General features: G+C 40.2%; 1 protein-coding gene across 18 annotated transcripts in view; it reads right to left on the reverse strand.

Annotated features, from left to right (window-relative positions):
- Positions 1–20,777, reverse strand: part of MTSS1 (MTSS I-BAR domain containing 1) — a 124,495-nt gene that overhangs the window by 88,208 nt on the left and 15,510 nt on the right. For all 18 annotated transcript variants that reach the window (XM_015617151.3, XM_033512446.1, XM_015617146.3 and 15 more), the window contains exons 3-4: positions 19,528–19,589; positions 16,737–16,810 (exon numbers count right to left, since the gene is read on the reverse strand). In XM_015617151.3, the coding sequence (XP_015472637.1) occupies positions 16,737–16,810; positions 19,528–19,589 (136 nt within the window). The remainder of the gene's footprint in view (positions 1–16,736; positions 16,811–19,527; positions 19,590–20,777) is intronic.

The raw sequence follows: 20,777 nt of genomic DNA on the forward strand, positions 1-20,777 counted from the left end.
TAAAAAAATTACCCAAACTCTAAGACCAGCTCATAAATATGTAAATTTCATTGTTATGAAAAGACTAGTCAATCAACTCTATGAAGAGATAGTGAGATATTAACTTCTTTTTATTGTTAAGTGCCCATCACTTTTGCCCAGATAGTTGAAACTGCCATTTGCAAATACACAAAGCTAGCTGAATAAAGACCAGCATCTCATTTCTCTCCAGCTAAAAAAAGAAATTAATGTAATCAGCACATTTTCTCTCTAGATGAGAATGACAAATACAGTCGCTAATGCGTTGTGCTGCATTTCTGGTCTTCCAGCTGCTTAAAGCCTCCACTTCCAAAAAAAAAAAAAAAAAGTCTCAAAAGTAGGCAGCTGTGAATGTAACCTATGCAAATGTTTTCAACTTTAAAAGAAAACCACTTTCCTCACTGCCTAACTCCTTGTAGTGCAAATCGGGAGGAAAAGGGAGGAGACACAGCATGCTTAGATTCCTTCTCTCTGTTATTCCAGGAAGCTGTTTGGGAAAGTAACTGCTCAGGCTCTGCATTTCAGAATAGCTTCAGCTCCCCCAGCCACCAGCGAAGGGCTTCCCCTCAGCCAAAGATCATGCTGCACCCACGCACTCTTCAAAGCTCCTCCTGCTGATTCTCATGACCATTCCTGGAAACTGTTATTTGTGCAATCCAAAGCACAGCTCCAAGCACATCTCCCTGGTCAGAACAACACATGCCTAACTGTTACACACCACTCTGCACACAGTGCGAGGGAATCCATGCAGCTCCAAGGCATTCTGTAAACAAGCAGACATGCTGCATAAGAGACAAAAGTGTTCAACAGCATAGTGGGAATTTAAAAATAGGAATTTAAAATGCATACAGGAAGGACATCACTGACTTAATTATGACAACCATCACATTTTCTTTTTCTTTTTTTTAAATGCTTATGGTTACTTACTGTACTTATCTAACTTTAAAATGTCAGAGCACAGGCACAAAAATGGGTATTAACCACATAAGCAGGCAATGCAATATGCTGCTGCATTTCTTGTCTTTATATATTTTATGCAAATAACACCTGCAACTTTACCTCTGTTTTTCCACATCTTCTAGACAGCAGAAAACAAACCTACTTAAAGCAACACAGGAAGAAAGTACCTAAAACACTGAACATGCTGGCAGGGAACCACCTACATTCATCCCTTAAGCCTGATGCAATTTCAACTCTTACACTTTCACAGACTTCTGGCTAACCAGAAAGGTGGCAGAAACTGGAGGAAAGCTATCTTCAGTTACTCCTGTTATTTTGTATTCTTGCTCTCATTTCTGGGCAAATAGCCTGCTAAAGAAATCTCCACAAAGCCTCACCACAGATGGCAGTTTGGCATTCTCCAGCCAAGCTCACACCTGCAGCTTCCATGACCGCTGCTGCAGCTGGGCTTTTTGTCTCCTCTCACTGACAAAAACTGCAAAAAACTCAAGTGTTAAGTGACCCACTACCACCATCCATTTCATTAATGAACTAAGTCCATAGGAAATCAAGATGCAAGCCTCTACTCTTGGCTCTGCTCCCACCAACACAGCTCTGCTTATTTCACAGAAAGGGGTAACCTTCGGGCAATTTGGGCATAGGATCATTTGCACTAATCCAGAAGAGGAAGAAAAATAAAAGCAAACAAAACTGACAGTTCTGAAGAGGAACTGTCAGGAACAGCATGACCCATGGGAGCTCTGTGCTGAACAGGTCATAAGCCCTGCAAGGGCAAAGGCAGATCTCTTCACAGCACTTGAACTCTTGCAGCTAACCACCCCCAAATGGGGGTCACCTCTCTCTCCACAACACCTTACTCTCTCCTGGCCATGACATTCCACTCCAGTCTGTGGCTTGACACAGGCCATGAACACCAGAACAGTCACGTTATAGGTGCTATGTTTTCTTGCACAATCTATATTGTGGCAAGACAATCTCTCCACCTGTGAAATTTATGCAAAACCAGAGATGACAGACACAACCAAACCCCAAAGTCTGTATTTCCTTCAGAAATCCAAGCAAGACTTCTTATGGGTACTAGTTTGATTAATTTTTTTTCTACATATATATTTATACAAAGAAGATGCACCTAGAGCATTTTCCAGCACACCTGCACTCCAGAAACACTGCCTGTTCCCACGCCTCTCTGTGCTGGAGGGCCCCAGCCGTGGCTGTGTCCAGCAGAAGGCTTGCAACAGACTAAGCCCTGACCAGCCCTCCAGAGATAATCAGGTTAGATGATCTAATGGTCCTCCTGGTCCTTAAAAAGAAAATTAGCTGTGAATCACTTTGATGCTTTGAAGCCCTGGTCCAGTTTCTCCCACAGACAGAGACCAGCCACTGCAAGATGAAACTCAAATTGAAGCCAAGTTTTACTTCTGTGGTCAGCAGCACAGACATATTTCAAAACCAAGGCAAAGCAGATGACCAGAGAAGAAAGGTGAAGCCAGACAGTCTTCTTTCTGTCTGTGGGACAGGGAGGCATTCAGTGCTAAGAAACAAAAGGGTAGGGTGACAAAGAGCCTGAGAGGCTTTCTGGGCAGATGCTTTCCATAAGTAAATCCTAAAATGGCAGCCACTGGTCTCCACTATTCATTCTCTCAGACATTCTTATCAAAGAACAGTTTTCACATCAGCTGGGCAAAACTTTGCCTCTTGCACAGGTAACCGAATAATCTTCTAGTCTGGCCTCACCCTAATAATTTAAAAATATTTAAAAAAAAAAAAAAAACAAACCTTGAATTATGCACTAGATGGCTATTAACAAGGATAACCCAAGAGGCTTTTTTCTAAGCTTAGAAGCTACTTTTCCTCCAAGACTGATTTGTCCAGTTGTCCATACTAAAGCAGCTCACAGATATTTAAATCATACAAGGCCATCACTTTCTAGTGCTTTCACAGAAAGCCTCTCAAACAGAATTAATTAGCTGATAAATTATATTGAGAACATATCCATCAAACCCAGGGATGCTGTTCCTTATGTTTGTGCCAAAGCAACTCTACTCCTACTCTTCCATCAGCATAAATGAGTTTAAAAATAGCCTTATAAGAATATTAAAATGAGTTCCATAATAGCTTAAACTAGTGAGAAGACTTTGACAACTATTCCCATAAGGCAAACTCCCTGTAGACCCTTTTTAAATATCCTAGAAAGAGTTGCAGCTCTACCTACGGAATTGAACTCAAAAACTAGTTAAAAGAAAACAAAAGAGAAAGTAAGTTATTACAAAGTCTTCATTGCTGCATGGAGAGGTCTTTGTTCAAATATATTGCATGTAAGAAATCTTATTATTGTGTAATTAAACCCTAAACTAATATGGCCAGGGAAATTGGAGCCTTAAAAACAAGGCTTTCAGGATTGTCTAGTTTGACGCCTTCTTTATATGGCAGAAACGAGTCTGTCTGCCTTAATCCTTCCTCTACAACCACTGAGAAAGGTCTGTATGTGCTGCAAGACAAGCACTTGAAGTTTTCAGGGATCAAGAAAAGAGTAACATAACTTCGGCTAGGCCTAATCCCATTCAACCAATCAATAGTGCATCTTCGTCATCTCTTGTTATTACCAATCCTCTTGCAAAATGAGGCTGTTCTACACACATATTTCCGAGTCATCCATCTTAATGCAAATATGCTGAAAATGCTGCAGGAAACATGCAGGGCCACAGTCAGAAAGGAAAAAGCACAGAAACCCACAAAAGTTGAAAACAAAAAACCACAGGTAAGCCTCTTTCCAATAAAAACAAACAATGGCCGCTGCAAAGAACTAAGTGAACCAGAGAGGGAAATCCAGACAGAGCCACAAAACACCAGAAAAAAAGTTACCCCAGATTTCTTTTAAAAATGGGAAAAGCAAAAGAAAGTGAGGGGATTGTGAAACTCTAGCTGCCCCCTGTATCCTGTGAACAGTTGTCCATCTGTATCCACCTCTCCAGTGCCAGTAATGCTTCGGGATAGTTCTGGGCATGCAAAGCAGCATAGCTAGGATCCTAAATAACATTACTAAATGAATTAGGTATCAGGAAATACAGACCCTCCATTTTTTATGTAGTCACTTTGCAGGAATTACATGGCATCTCACACTCATCTCCAAAGCTGCATCTCACCCAAGTAACTTCAACAAACTTTGCAGATCTTAAGACCAAAATGAATTCTCATTGCTATAGATAGGTCATACAAAATAGATGTGCCTGACATCCAAGTCTTGGGGTCAAACTACCACTTCACACCTCCATCCTGGGGGATGTCAAAACCTCTACAATCCAGCACGCTGCTTGGAAGTCTTTATTTTATTCTCCCTTTAAACAGAACTAGATCTCCCTTTAACTATAAATCATTGCAATTATGTAAATTGCTGTTATCGCATTGCTTGCTTTTAAAAAACAAAAAAAAAATATAAATTTTATGAATTATAAATTTTGTGCATCTAGTTACTTAAAGTATTGTTTGAGGCAAAATATGTCATTACAAGAAAAAGGTGGAGGAAAAGACTCCTGTTTGCCTTGTGTCCCTTCAACCTTTCCTAATGGCTGGAAGCAGTGAATCAAAGGTAAAATGAACTGACTTGCCCCAGTTTGTTTCCATGCAACTCAAAGCTGCATCATCAATGTTTAATGTTTACTCCCATTGGTCACAAGAAGCTTTTTACATGCTGAATATGTTTCATCTAAGAGACCTGTTCTTTTAAAGAAAGCTATTCATACATCTTTCACCTTATGTACCACCTAGAGGGCACAAATTTTGAGTCTAGCTTCGTTTTTAGACAAAAAAAACTCCAAAAAACCAAAACCCCACACATGAAAATAAGCTGAAACCAAACTGTGACTAACTTGAAGTAAACAAAAGTTACGCATTAACAAGAAAACATACATTGCTTTATCCATGGCAATCATGGCCTCAAAAACTGAACTCTAGAGAGGCTGAAATTCAGACCAATTGAAACAAATTAGGCAACAGTTAAAACATTGGAGACAAGGAGCTTTGGAAATTATATTGAACAGATGAATTTTTTAAACTGACCAAGCTTTAGCCTTCATTAACTGACCTAAAAGGACAGGACAGACTTCTTGTCACTTAGGCTCAAAAATCCTTTAGCTATATTCATGATGGACAGATGGGTGGTTGTATGCTCTTCTGAAGGCATTAGCTTTTTTCCTGTTAGAGACCCTATTAACCCTAAAATAAAGCCTTAACAAGAAAGCTTCATTCTAACAAGCACATAAAATACTCAGATCTAAACTTTAAGCTTAATTACACTGTGCATAAAGTCATCCTAAAGTAACATCTCAACCAGCTTCTTCATTGTCTCTAGAGGTGCACACTACAAGTTTAGTACTTTCACCCTAGCTGGCAACACACATGAACAAGGCTTTTTCTCCCACTCCTAATTTTGAAAGCCACGTTAAATTAGGAAGGTTGCCAACAAAGAAAACATGTTGTGAAGAGCAGAGTCTCTGAAAACATGCAGCCACTTCAGACAAAACAGGTACAACACTTGCGAAAGTGCAGCTTGAGAAAAATGGAGTTTATAGCTCTAAGTGAAGCCAGCCTCAAGCTTACAATGAAAGATTAAAATCTTTCGTTCATCTAAATCAATTTTCCGTCCTGAGCACACATTGTGCACTTGAACCCAACAGTCTGGGGAGGGCTTTGCATCACAGCACACACTCAGTGACAACACTCATTTCCCCAGCAGCAAGCTACATTTCAGCTTAATAGCTAAAACATTCCCTTGACTATATTAACAGCTCAGGCTCCTGCCTCTGCAGCAGCTCCGTAAGAGCTGCACATGAACTCTTTACCTTTGAACCAAAGTGACTAACGCTCACACAGAGCTGCTATTCTCCATGCAAGACAACCTAGATTTAAAATGGATACACAGCCACAACAGCATCCAATGGAAATGTGCTCTATTGGACTCCAGTGATTTTGCAAACTAGCAGAAAATGAACAAGCATTAAAAACAGGGATAATCCATCACAATATGCACTCAAAGTATTTACTAAATGCACTTTGGATTTCATTTATTTATAACAACTCAATGTTCTGGACTTCTTCTGTCACTGTATTGTGTAAATATAAAAAAAAATCTTACTCTAAGATTCTCATTTCAGCACTCTGCTTAGTACCTGCTTGAAAGAAAGGGAGATTTTTTTACTTCTACACAAGGACAAAGGTGAAGACGATTTCTCAGCAACATGAATCATATTCTTAAATGATAGTTTTCAATCCAACTTCGCAAACTGTTAATCTGGTCATATCTCAGTGCCAAATTATCTCAGATTATTCAAATGCATCATTACTCTCTTGACGTAAATAGTTTAATCCAGTAATTTATGGGTTTTTTTAAAATCACTGTAATACTTTTACTATGGACTTGCATAAGTAAACAGTGAATATAAAAGATGACCTGTCTGAACAGATTTTTTTTTAAAAATAAAACTCCTCGCTTTTTCATGGATATGCAGCAGATGTCCCCTAAATATTCTCAGTACAACACACCCAGATCCTCTTTGTCCACCATACATTTCTTACTCTCTACACTCACTTTCCTCAGCCTGCTCCAGCATCCCTAAATACCAGATAAGTAAGAGGCTGCTCTGAGGGTGGTCAAGTCAATGATTCCCCCTGAGCTGGCTGGGCAAATGGCACTCCTTGTGTGTATGTACACTAGTGTCCATGTCTACAGGTACACACCCTCTCCTCAGAAGCTTGGCTTCTGGGGGGAGAGGGCTTGGAAGACAAGCACATCTGATATATACCTCCTTTTCTAGCACAGCCAGGAAAAACAACCTTCAGTCATACAAAATGACATCTTCACACTTTAGACTACATTTCATCAATGCCTCAAGTTTGCTTTAGAGACCAGGTTTGGCCTCATCACAATTTGGGGAACTACTGGGGTGAGGAAGAAAGAGACCAAACCATTGCTGCCTGCCTACGTCCAGTTTCTGCACTTAAAGGAGTTGTCTGGACAGTGAGTACTGCTCTGCATTCCTTTCTCACCTCCATCACATGATTCAAGTTTTTGAAGTGACCCTGAATAGAAGATTCAGTTTCATTTTCATGTACCAGACCCCCTTATGCCTTTCTGGACTAATTGCAAATGGTGCAAACCAGGCTTTGCATATTGCCCAGCACTCCGAAAGCTTACAGTCTCTACCAGCCAAGCTTCCACACTCCAACCCCTGCTTAACCCTGCAAAACCAAATACATTAAGCAGGTGTGTCTGGGCCTGAAGTAAGGGCAGAATCTGGTCCTGAAGATGAAAACACATTAACAATGCTGTTTATCTTGCTCAGCAGAACAAACACCAGCTCTACTTCAGAACAGAATAATGGCAATACCAATGGCTGTCACTCCTGGGAGAAAATGGACCCAGTTCCCAGGCATATCTTTCACTTTGGGGTGAGCTGAAGTGACTCCAGGACAAATACTCATTGATTTATTCTTCAGTGCTTCCATTTGGCAGCTCTGCAAGGGAGGGGAGTGGTGTTAGAGAAAAAGATAACCCCCTCCTCACCTCCAACTCCACTTTGCAAAATGCCTATTTTTAGCCCTCAGTGTACATGCCGAGGTGCACACCACTACTACTGTAGTAATGGCAGCCACAAACCTGACTGCTTGTTTGTCATCCATCAAGTACTCACACAGGGTTGCAACAAACTGCAAAACAGGCTCAAATACCGCTCCAAAATGAAGTCCCAGCCAGCTCCTTGATATTAGTTACTATAGAAACCAGTCCCTCGGCACAGGCGCTCACAGCAGGAAATCATGCAGATTTCAATTTTACATAGTAATAAATGCTGCGGGAGAGGAGAAATTCACAACAATTGCAGAGGCTGATTGTACAAACCCAGACCTCTCCTACCCCATGACACTGCGGATGAACGTGCCCATGCACACAATTGCCACTGTTCCTAGTTTTGAAGTGGTTTCCACAAAGCTTGAGTTGGGATGGCTGCTGGAAAGGTGGTAGCATTTTTCAATGGCTTCATTAGACTGCAAAACATACTTGTTTTTACATGCAAGAAGCCCATGTGAAAACAACAAAACAAGCACCAACTGCAAAGCAGTAGGAAGATTTAAACATGTATATAAGTACAGAGAGTCCGAACATTTCACAGGAAGTACTGTCAGGTCACAACCCAGGGCTCCTTTGGAAACAGCCCATCTTCCTTTCCTTCTCCACCCTGTCCAAAACACCAATATGAATGGAGGGCAGGTCACAGATTAATCTGTAGAAAAAAAACTGTTGCAGAAAGCACAAAGACAAGAGGGAGGACTCTGAGACGTGAAATGAAACAGTGAGGTAATTATATTATTTTAACTTTTCATAAGTAGTTCTACAGGTTGGACTCCATCATGCGTGGGAGTGGAAGAGGGAAGACACACAGCACAATGCACTTTTTGTCCCAAACAGAGCTTAATTTTCTACTGAAATTCAAGAACCAGTGGGGACTCTTCCCCACCTCTCTAAATGAGCCCATAGGCTTGAACAGGGCAGGTTTTACTACATCAGCCAGGGAAGAAAAGAGCAGGGAACTGCTTCACTGAAGAAAACTAAGAAGGGAGGAGGGAGGGGGTGAACAGCTTGCACAGCAACAGGGACAAACATTTGTGCTGGCAACACCCGACAAATCATCAAGCAAACAGAAGGACAAGAAAATGAAGGAAGCTGGTCTATTTTTAAGCAAGACCTCATTATTACCATGAACATAGACTGCTTCCTGAGAAGCAGCAGGTATGCAAACATGAGATGAATCATATCACCAAGTAAATCACCTGGCAGTAGAACACTAGTTTGCACGGACACACACAGAGTGAACATATACAATCTATGGTCCTGACACCTATGAAAATGTGTGGAAGAGCATCATTCTGCAAGGCAGCCTGAATTATGGAAAGCGAAAAAAAAAACAAACCTGTTAGACAATGCAAATGCCACTGCTGCTTTTGAAAATGAGTTTTGTTACTGCTTTTGTTAATGTTTAGATGGAGTCCATTGTTATGGACACTCCACTTGCAATTAAGTCTGCTGCAGCTTGTAATTTCACTTTTTGTATAGCTCTCTTATGTCATTAGAAACAAACATGTTTTTTGTCCAGCCAGGGTAGGAATAGACTGAGGAACTGGAGAAGACACGCCAAGTGAAAGCACACATTTTGTATCACAGCCTTTACACAAATTGCCTTGCTGATACAAAGGAACTTCACAAGTGGTACAAGGACATGGATTGGGGTGTAATGAGGTTGCATTAACTGCAGGATCCTGGTTAGATCCACACTCACACCCCTAGAGGTCTGGCAAGTTTGCAAGAAGCCAGCTAACAGCACCTAATCTGATACTTCACCAACACATGTCTTCTTCGAAGCCACCACTAAGATGACCAACAAAATGGCCACCCCCAAACCAGCGTTTCCAGGCAGCTGTGAGGCACAAAGCATGAGGCCACAGAAGCTCAGCAACTGCTCTGTAGCCTCCACAGGTTGTTACGGGCAAGGTCCATGAGGCAAGAAGCACTACCCTTTTTCACAGAAATCTTGCTTAGTCTGAACTGATTTTCTAATACTCTTCCCACACCACACAGAACTTCCCTTTCTCTCATATGGCTAATAAAAAAGATACTAAATGAAACTCAATGTGAACAGAACTTCAGCTACCTTTGTTACCCAACTGGTGACAGATTAAAAATAAGTAAGAGTTGCAACAACTCTCTTGTTGTGATTACTACAGTATTGTAACTACGTGCCAACTAGTAATTTATCACATCAAAAGGCTGCCTGAATTAGCCTGAAAGGGGATCTCCCACCACAGAAACATGTGCTACACTGGGAAAACCAACCAACAACCATAACCTCAGCCTCCACTTTCAAATCCACATCCCATCATCAAAAGGATGCTTTTGCATCTTTGATTCTAAACTAATAAATTATCTGAAGGAAATCTAGAGCCACTTATGATTTATCCTCATTACTTCCCAAACTGGATGTTTAAGACATTAAAAGTTTGGTTCTGTTGCCAAGACTGAGAAAATTCTTTACAGCTACAAAACCAGTATTTAGTTACTGAAGTGTAGGTGCTCTGTGTGAAGATGCCCACAGAGATATAAATTCATCATGTAGCTGGAAACAACAATCAATCCATCCATCCCAAGCCTTCAGAAAAAAAAGGATCTGATATTACCCTCCTAAAAGCAACACAGCTGTGTAAGAAGAACCATGACAAGTGTATGAAAAATTAACTCTGAGCTGTTCCCCCTACCCACATTCCCAAAGATTTCCAATTCAGATGATAGTGAGCAGACTTACATTCAATCGTGAAAAAAGTCCAGCCACTCCTATCTTAACACACTGTCCCACTCCTTGGATGAAGTACTAAAGAAAGTACTTTGTTTGCTGCTGCTTCTTCTCTTGCCCTTTTTTTTTTCTTCCTCATAGAAGCTGGTCTTGCTTTCAGATTTTCTATTTAGCACACACAATCACCTGGTGGCTTTACTCCCCTTCCTAACAACATTTCAGTCTCTTAGTAAGCACCTAAGCAAGCTCAAAAAGATACTTGGGCAAATGCAAACTCCATTCCTGTGTGAATGTCTGCACTGTACCAAGGGGCATCTGACTATATAAGTTATTATAGCAATTATTTTTGTCTATTGCCCTGAATATTTCTCCTTAAGTAGGGACAAATCAGAACAAATGTTGTCAATGACCCTGACCTAGATTTTGTCTTAAAAAAAAAAGGAATAAACAAGTAACATTTTTTTATGCTGCAATGTCTGCACTCACCCAAAGAAAAGACAATGGCCAGGTTCTACCTGCAGTGCAGCACTTTTAAGCCCTTAAGTATGAAATCTAGTCATCAACCAACCCACTTCTCTTGTGTTTGAGCATTTTGGATGTTCACCCCATTTTGCCTGCTCCAGCCAAATGGGCTCACATCAGAAGCGGAGTTTTCAGGGCAACACACTTGTTGACAGACATGGGCAGACATTTGAACTGGTCTAGAGAAAGACAGGAAACACAGAAGCAGCAAATAACACAGCATGGCCTTTGTGATTTGTAGTTTTAGCTGCTGTAAAGCAGAATATCCAACTCCCACTTCTCCAAATGCAACAGATATGTAATATACCTCCATCTTCAAAATTATCTGCTCGTGATCCTGATTTTGGTCCTGTATTTTGCATCATCTTCATGAAAACATAATGGAAGACTGAATGGTTCATTTAAATACTTTTCTTCCCCGTCATTTTATATACGAAAATCCACAAAGAAAAATTCTGGACTGCAGCATTTTTCTTCAAAGACTCCACAGGAGGAATAAGTACTTATTACAAAGCCTTATCTTAATTGACAGGCAGCTCAAACAAAGGTTTTACTATTTGAGTATGAACATCTGAAATTCAAGAGGAGTCAGACAAAGGAACTGGACAATGAGAATGCCTTTCCTCTTGTGACCAGCTTTGTTTTCACCCTGCAATTAGACACAGATACCCATCACATCTCCCCAGTACATAGCCAGGAGCAAAGCAGTCTATTTCAAAAATGCTGTACAGCTTTTAGGTATACTGCTGAAGACTGTGGCGTCATTCTGCTCCCCAGGCTTCACTTCTGTTTCTTTTTTTTTTTTTAACCCTCCATGAAAATAAATAGATCAATAAAATACATCTTTCAGTACTGTCCATTACATTTTGCTGTAGCACCAAGACTTTACCATACCTTGGGTGACACTGCCATATTTGCAGGGAGACAGATATTGGTTCAGGAGGGCTAAGCACACTTGCTTGGGAGATCATAGATAATTTCAGCCCTGCTACACTTGGTGCACTTGTCACCACTTCAATACATACAATACAGATCCTGGCTAATATAAAAATGGACCAGCCAGATTAAGGACTGTCTGAAGGGGTACTTACACACTGCCTGGAGCAACAATGGATACAGAGTCTGCCCAGGAACACCGATCTGCAGCAAAGGTACTATTTTAAGTAGCCTTATTAAACGTGAAGAGCAGTCACTGAGTAGTGTCACAGAAGAGCTACCTGACGTAGACACTCAGAAATATTAATCAAATTTAATTTTGTAAGTAAAAGTGTTAAACCATATTTACATTTTTGTGTGCTGTTGAAATTTAATGAGGCCTGAAAAAAGTACAGGCACTTTAATGTAGCACATCTTCCACACTGATATATCCAGCCCCTCAAAAGGGTAACATTAAAATTACTATGCTAATTTTGATACCCTGCTGCTGCTGCATGTCATGCAGACACAGGCTGAGTTTTGCTTCCAAATCTACTAAGTGCCCCTTGGTAGCTGGCTGACTATCCATAGTATCCACTCTGATCTCAAGTCTCTCAGTCCGCAGAGAGGGTCTCCCACTCAAGTGGAATTTCCTGCAACTCTGCATTGCCTTAAAATCCTCTCAGACATCTGTGAAATGAAAGAGATGGAAAACGTACTAGATGTCAGAATTACCAAAGGCAGGGAAAACATACCTCTAGTAGCACTTGCCAAGAGGGAACTTCAAACAGCATTACAATCCATGGAATCCAACTGGCCAGAGAAAGCTGTGCGATAGACCGACACCCTCTTGAAGTGATTTAACTAATCTGCTAATATCAAACACACCTATGTATATGCAAAACCTTTCAATATGAATGAAAAACAAAAAACCACAAGACTTGAGGATCAGCTGCCTCATTAACAATCTCACTTTGAAGATCAATTTTAAGCTTGGGTAAATCAAAGCTTTTAGATCATCTTTCCATAAATTTTAATTTACACCTGTGCAGATGCAGGTAGGCAAGATTGGGGCAAGGTTTTATCCACGGAAGCTGTTGATGGTGTATTAAGTGGATACGGAAGAAGGGTGCATATCTTCACATTAATCTCCCTCATAAACTCAAGGTGGATAGTTACTTTTCACACCTACTTTTTCAGGTTCCTGAGCTCTAATACTTATCTACAAAAGCTCTAGTACTTATCTACAAAGGACATTCAAATGCAGCAGAGGCAGAAGAAGACTAGAAAAGCATAGTAATTTACACATGCCCTTTTACATACTGTTGAAAGCCAACTTATAAACATATATCACATATAAACACACAGTATTTGGGATGCACAGTTCTTGCCTTCATAACAGAATATATTTTTATTGCAAAATAATCAGGTAAACAGAATTAGATTTAAATGTCTTCCATGCTTCAGCTACAACTGATGCCAGTAGAAACATTCAGAATCTCAAATATTGAAAAAAATAAGTCATGTAAGAAAAGCTTGAACTAAAACTCACGAGCACATATCTCCCCAAAAGGCTGCTTCACTTTTAAGATATTCAAGAGTTACTGGTACACTATTCAAAGTATATTAAGGACTTAAAGGTACCCTGAAGTATCTCAATCACTAAATATTTTGTCAGCATTCTCTTTAATAATCATAGTGAGAGAGAATACAGATTCCACTGCAGTCTACTGAGTTCAGCCAGGCCGTATGCCAAATAGATGAAGCTTGAGTAACAAAAACTGCTTCATAGATGTCTCTATTTTGTCAGAGCTCAGAAATCAAAACATCTGAAGGAATTTGGTTTTCAAAAATCTCTGGTAACAGCAAAAACAGCACACACTGCTATACAGCTAGCTTTACTTTGTCAAGTTATGTTGCTAGTTTAATCTCCCCCATTCAAATGATGATTCTCAGATGACCAGTCCTACAGAAATCTAACATTTTGGAGATACACACATCAGAACTACTTTCCCCGTGTTTTCCCTTGTCAGGCTAAAATCAAAGCATTGAACCGAGGGAACTGAACTGAGGAAACAAAAAAGACACCTTTGGGTTGATGCACATCTAAATGGAGAGACAGCAAAGGAGGAAGCAAAAGCTGAAATGAGCTGGTTGGGAAATTCATTTGTGTATCGAGTCACAAAACATCAGCTACTTCACATTCAGGGTTTTTCCTATTTCAGAAACTACAAAGGGAAGAAAATAGAGCAAAGTACAGGTTATCTGACTCATCCAATCATAGGTTTTACCACAGGCAGAGCTCCAATTATGCCTTCTATCTGAGCTCCAGATGAGAATGTGAAGATTAACATCACTACCACTGCAGGATTAGAAGGAAGTAAGTGGAATGGTAAGAACAATGCACCAAAAGAGCAAAGACAGTGCTCAGGAAAAGCAGTAATAGGACACAAAGAAAGGATACCAGTTTGGAACACGGACTGGCAATGATGGAAGTAAGCTCTCACTCTTGAGCACCTGGAGACTGAAAGGAGACTGTCTCCCCTTGCATGTGTATGGACACATATATCTATGCAAACACTTTTTTTTCTTTAAAAGCTAATGCTCATACAAACAGATTAAAGAGTAGCCAGAGTTCTTCTGTTGATTGACAAAACACTTTCATCAACTAGATCAGTGAGTCTTAAAATAACAGGCCACTTTCCATAGAACTACAAGCAATTACAAATTAAAGGCAGCACCCAGCTTCACAAGACTTCAGTCATCCTACAAGGAACTAACACTGTCCCTCCAGAGCAGGCACCTGCTTCAGCATTTTCATACACAGTTAGCTTCCAGAAGAAGCATTTGGCTCATGCAATGATAAACCAGCCTCACAATATAAAACACGTCAACCTCCCTGCCTTTGTCATGGGAAGTGCTACACAAGTCTCATATAGCCTCAGCAACTGAACATGAACTTTTCTAACTTGGGTTAATCTGTTAACTGTAAACTTTGGTGTATCTGTTAACCCTCTAAACAATGTGAAACACAGACAGATGTTTGATTAGACAATCAGATACATAATTTTATAAACTGGGTAACAGGCAAAATTTAAGAAAGAATTTTTCACTTTAGGTAACCCCTCAAAGGGAAAACTGAGAGCCTGTTAGAATTCCCACACCACAGAAGAAAAATATTGTTTGTTCTGTTTCAGTTTTGGAATAGAATTCCTTATACTAACAGCAAAATACATTTTTTATTGAACTGTGCCCTCCTAAGTCATAGGGATTTTTTCCATCACCTTCCATGGGGACAGGTGTTTATCCCTGATCACAGAAAGGTAGAATGATCTGTATTTATTAAAGGACCAAGCTGAAACCTCAGAGATAAACCTGAATGGGCACAAATGGAAGTTGGGTTGGGAGGCAGATCAGAACCACCAGCTAACTTTTTTTGAGTTTTGATTCATTGCCCAGAACATCACTTTCCAAAAATAAAACCAAAATTCCCTTCTATCCTTTCAGTCAGGGAAGACAGAACAGAGGACCTATACAAATTTGGCATGCCTGGATTCACAGAGCTCCTTTTGTAAAGGATGTAAAGAGATAAGAGACAAGACACAACACAGCAGAAAGTGTAAAATACCCTTCAAAAACCCACACAAGCCATTTTTGTTTGAGAGTGGGAAAGTTCCAGTCATGCTGGTATCTCAATGAAAGGCCTATAAGCCTGCCAGCATAGCTAGAAGACGAGTCTGAAGGATTTTGATAGTTTACTTTGTTTCCCCTTGGGGAAGGCAGAAGAAAGAGAAGCGAACATTCTTGAATGAAGGACATGTTAGAAACCCAAGTTAAGTTCTGCCTTGGGTCTCATCCTTAGTTTATTCCACTTTCTGTCAAGTTTATTATTTTGTGTGAGTAGATTACCTATAATTTACAGCAGGTATACATATAATGAGGAACCTCTTATCAGAATGTAAATATTAGCTTCAGACAGGAAAAAGATGTATTCTTCCCTCTTGTCATTCTATGACTTGGTACTCACTCCAGCAGCTCCTGGCAGCTCCTGTCAGCCAGAGGTAAGGGAAGTCTGACTGAGTTTACACTCTGCTAATGGGAACAAATACTCTTCATATCAGCAATATTATTTTCTTATTCTCCAAGTCAAATGTCAACAGCACATTAGGACTTAAAAAAATGCTACAAAACCCTTAGAGGTGACCAAGAGCTACTCCCTCAGCAGTGATTTATCCACACTCTGGATTTACTCTTCAGCAGCAGTCCAAGGACAGTGACCATGCAGAATGCCCTACACCACTGCAGGGACATCTGCACATGATGCCTTGGTCACCAGGAATCCAGCATCAGAGAGAAGCAGCCTTTTGTCTCCTTCCAACTCAGCAGTCTGGAAAGAATGCTAGCTGCCCTATTTTGGCTCTCCAAACACACCGATAAGCTGAGACTACTACCTAAAGAAGCCCACAGCCCAGGAAAATTCAGTTTGACCAAAAACATCAGACTTCAGGGGGAAGGACAAGCAAAGTCTTTGCTCAGAGATATAAGTACAGGTCCCTGTCATCATTATTGGTAGACCCCAAAGGCCATAGCATCAGCCAGTATCTGCTCTGTCTCCAGCAGCTCTACAGTTATTTATTCCAGCTGACTATCAAGCCTTTAACATTCACACAAGGTACAGAAGCGTGAGTGAATACAGATTTCTGTAAATCTTGCTTTCTAAAATATTATTCATCAATGTATAATTCAAATGGTAATTAAGAAGTGTTCACATGATTGATGACACATTTAAATTACAGGTTTCCAGCATTTTTTTTCAGTAAAGACAACTTCCTTTTTCACGTGCCACTTTTTCAAAGTGCAAGTCCATCTAACAGATGTCTCACAGATCTGCTTGTCAATGTAACAAGTTAAGACTTCTTTTTATTACGACAAATGGCATAAACCACACAGCATTCTGTTAAACTCAATATTGACACATCTGCTTACCACGTGTATTAGTAGCCATGTCAGCCACTTTCTGAAAGGCATCCAAAAAGGCAGCAGCTGCTACTACTGTAGTCCTGAAATGCATACAGATAACAAAACATTAGCAGCGTCTCATTGATGCCTATTTAATTACTGCCAAAAACATTTAGGCTTATAAAGAATAATACTGTGAACTTGCAGAGGCCACAAAAAGTATTCTCTTTTATATCTGAACTTAGCCTTTTCCCTCCTTCATTTCTTAATCCCTTCCTCGCTTTGTGTTAGCACTATGGACTTGGAGGCAGCCACACTAATTCCATGCTGAGAATTGCACAGGACAGGTGCTGTTTCAAAAGAGCACAGCCACCCTCCTTCTAGCTGATTTCCTCTGATGAAGTAATATTAAGCAGTCAAACATGAAAAACAAATCTAACACACATTATACTTCACCCATTAGCAAACAAATTACAGCCACTGCTATTTTCAGGGAACATGCGTATTTTAAGAATAAACATGCAGGATACTTTCTTTTATCTAGGATCCTGGCCAAACAATTCCCTGCATTTTTCATGTGGGGAGCATAAGCATCCCTTGAAACAGAAATTTCTAGGAAATCAGACTGGTCTGCAGTTCCTGGACAAATGGAAAAATGGGAAAAGAAGGAAAAAAACCCCTCCATTTCAAGAAAAAAACCGAACTCAAATCCACAAAACCCACTAATCCCCAAACCCCCAAAATAAACAAAATCCGTTTCCGATCTACTGTTCATCCAAACAGGATCTTTCCTGAGAGGTACACCATCAACCTCAGACTTCACAATCCAAAGTGTGAACCTCACTAGCCCAATCTCTCTCCATGTTTCGAAAGCACCCACAGACCACACATCAGTTCAAGTGGACAGCAAACGTGAGTTACAATTTTCCAGACACATTTGTTCTAGATAAGCATGCCCCAGAGCCCTCAACACCTCAGGTCAGTCCTGATTTCTGAAGGTTTATAGTCTGGTTGACCCAATTAAAGAGAAAGTAGGCCAGGGCCCTACAGGTAAAGCCCAATTGTGCCCTCTCCACAGTTACCTCATGGTTCTGTTCCTTCACATCTTTTCTAACAGTAACTCTGATTTTCTCTCCTGACTGCGTCAATCAGCCTTTTCAAGCAAAATCCAGAACAGGGACTATCATATTCACTTTGTTTCATGAGCTCCTTGCTAGCCTCAAAAAACCCAGCAGACTTGCAGGGAAGCTGATCCTTAGCCAGAAAGACCACAGGACTGCTTAATTAGGTCAGATTTTATGCAAGTCTCACTCCAAATATGCTCAAGGTACAGAGCACATAACTGGCAATGTAGTAAATGGCCTGCTGACAGCACAAAAGATTTGAACACACACAGAAAATAACACCCCAGGTGTGAGAGGACCAAGCAAATGCAAAAGGACTCTCCACATGCCCAGGGATTAAAGGGAGGGCAAACCCCCAACCCTGACAGCTAGCTAGCAATACTGGGCTCTGGAACCAGAAAATCTTTTCTAGAATTTTCCTTAACACTATTTGTGATGTTCATCTTCCAAACTCATGGGTCACACCGTTATTCATGTACTATGCTGTTAATTATTAATTATATTGCTAATAACAAAGATCCATTTCCCCAGTAACAAGATCCAGAAAGACCTGGCTCCAGCTCAAATGACATCTGCTGTTCTTTATCAGAGCACGCAGAAATGAAACAGCAGCAAAAGGCTCACATTTGCTAGAAACAAACAGCAAATCCTCGAACACAGGCTTTCAAGCTGCCTGCTTGCATGTTCCTGTAGCACTGCACTGATTGAATGCAGCTCCACAGGACTGGGAAATAAACAAAACTATGCCTCATGTCATCCCAGAAGGCCTGTGACTGAAGAGTACAAAAGGCTAGGAAAGTTCTCCATTTATCTTCTTTCTCTACTTCCTCTACATCTTCCATACTCACTGTGACATGACTGCTGGAAAAGGAAAAAAAAAACACATGGAAGTGTGGCATGATAGGCATGGTGTAGCAGAACAGCATATTCCAGCTATTTAGGGCAAATGAAGCTAACCCCAGCTTCATTGGGAATGGTTCATAATGCAACATGGAACCACAAACCAGACTGCCATAACCTGTTACCACTACAGCTGCTGGGGAAGAATCCTGGTGCTTTATACAGCAGAGAAGAGATTGTGGTTTGGAGAGAATTGTGAGGAAATGGAACTTGTATTAGCAGAAACAAATTTTACAAATGAACAAATTCTAGAGGTGGAATTGATCTGAGTGTGACACATCTGCCATATATTAAAACATACAGAATGCCATTTTCTAAGTATACTGCAAACCCTTAAGTTTTAATAATCACCAATCCAGCAAAGCAATTCCCTTAATTTCTAAGTCTGAAAAAAATGCTGTTAAGGCTGCCAAAGATTTTTTAATATTTTGAGTCTTCTTCCAACATAAGCCCTCTGTATTCTACACTAATAAAAAGGGCAACATAGACCTAACTCCAAATGTGTGCTCACTAAACAACAATAAACTATTTTTCCAGTTTTTCATCACAATCCATGAAATATAGCCCATTTTACGTTTATTATGTATAGCTGGTGGCATATTGTGAATTTTCCTAAACACATTAAAACACCAGCAGTCATATTTAAAAAATTACATGCAGGTGTTGACTAAGAAATATGCACAATTTTACTAAGACCTGCTTAGAAAATTACCCTTGCAAAAGCTGCATTTAATCTTACTGTTTGCACATCCAAGGAACTGTAGGGGATCTTGACTGTGTAACATAAAACTTACCGAAGCTGAGACTGCAGTTTCCCAGCTTTATTTATAAAATCTTCCCACACTGGGTAACTTCCCTGCAAGAAAAACAAAACACAACAATGAACACTTAATTTGAGAATTCTGTTTTTAATACTATAGATCAAATTAAACTACAGTAAAACAATAACTAAAACTGTACTCAATCCTAATCCACAAACACCAAAATCGACTGCTTCAGAATACAGATGAAACAGTAGCCCTCTGATGAGGCTTTAAAGTTTTTCTAAATAGAAACACTGGGCAAGAGGGATTTCAACTGAAGCAGCAAAAAGAAATGCCTTTCTTTGGATGGACATAGCAAAACCAAGCCCATGCAAAGCAGGGTACTAGTATATTGCAATAGTATGCACAGAGAAGCTCCCAAAACCAAAGGCAGCATCACAGATGTTTTTCTTTACCAATTCATCATCTGCGCTTTTTCCTGATTCAGAGCCTGTACAATAAATGTGTGACTTGACCAAGAGACCACCTCAAGCACTGCCTCAAGATAACTTTATAACAGGACACAGAAAAGCACAGTGACAGCTCAAGACAGCAAACTTTCCTGACAGCTGCCTTGTCACTGCAAGACCTGTTTCCAAAACAGTCAAAAGCCTTGGAGATGATTTATGAATTGAAGCTGATAAAACAGTATGGCACTGAGTGTATACAAAGTGCTTAAGAAGGTTTAATTCTTCCTGACCTCAAGTTTCCTGTAGAATTTTCCCCATTTTTTAAAACTGGATTAAAAAACAAGGTTTTACTTAGAATACGGACATGAAGTATTCCTGCAAGTCCTGATCTTTATTTGCCAAAGTTAAAACAAAAAAGATTATTTCTTTAGACTGAAATTGCTCTCTGCAGAGCAAGTACAAATTTTCCACTAACAGCAAAAATGTGGTAGAAGGAAACCTCAAAACTTCCCTTTGATTGGAGTCTAGAGAGTAAAATAAAATATCCCTGCTTCCTTTAATAAAGGTATAAGACTTGCTGTTACCAGAGCAACAACACAATAAAACCCAGATAAGGCAGATCCTCAAGGCTAACATTACTCCACCTCTGACTGGAAGAGGTTGCAAGCAAGTGCAGTTGCTTGTAGCAAACTCAATCCACCCTTATAAACTGGACTGCTTTTTTTAAGTAAACCAAAATCCACAGCCCACAATGCCATGAGAGACAGTTTTCAGGGCGAAGACAGGCCCTTGGCCAAAAACTGTCAGACAAATTTCAGCTCCTCAGTACAC

Source organism: Parus major, chromosome 2 (genome assembly GCF_001522545.3).
Source record: "Parus major isolate Abel chromosome 2, Parus_major1.1, whole genome shotgun sequence".
NCBI lineage: Eukaryota > Metazoa > Chordata > Aves > Passeriformes > Paridae > Parus > Parus major.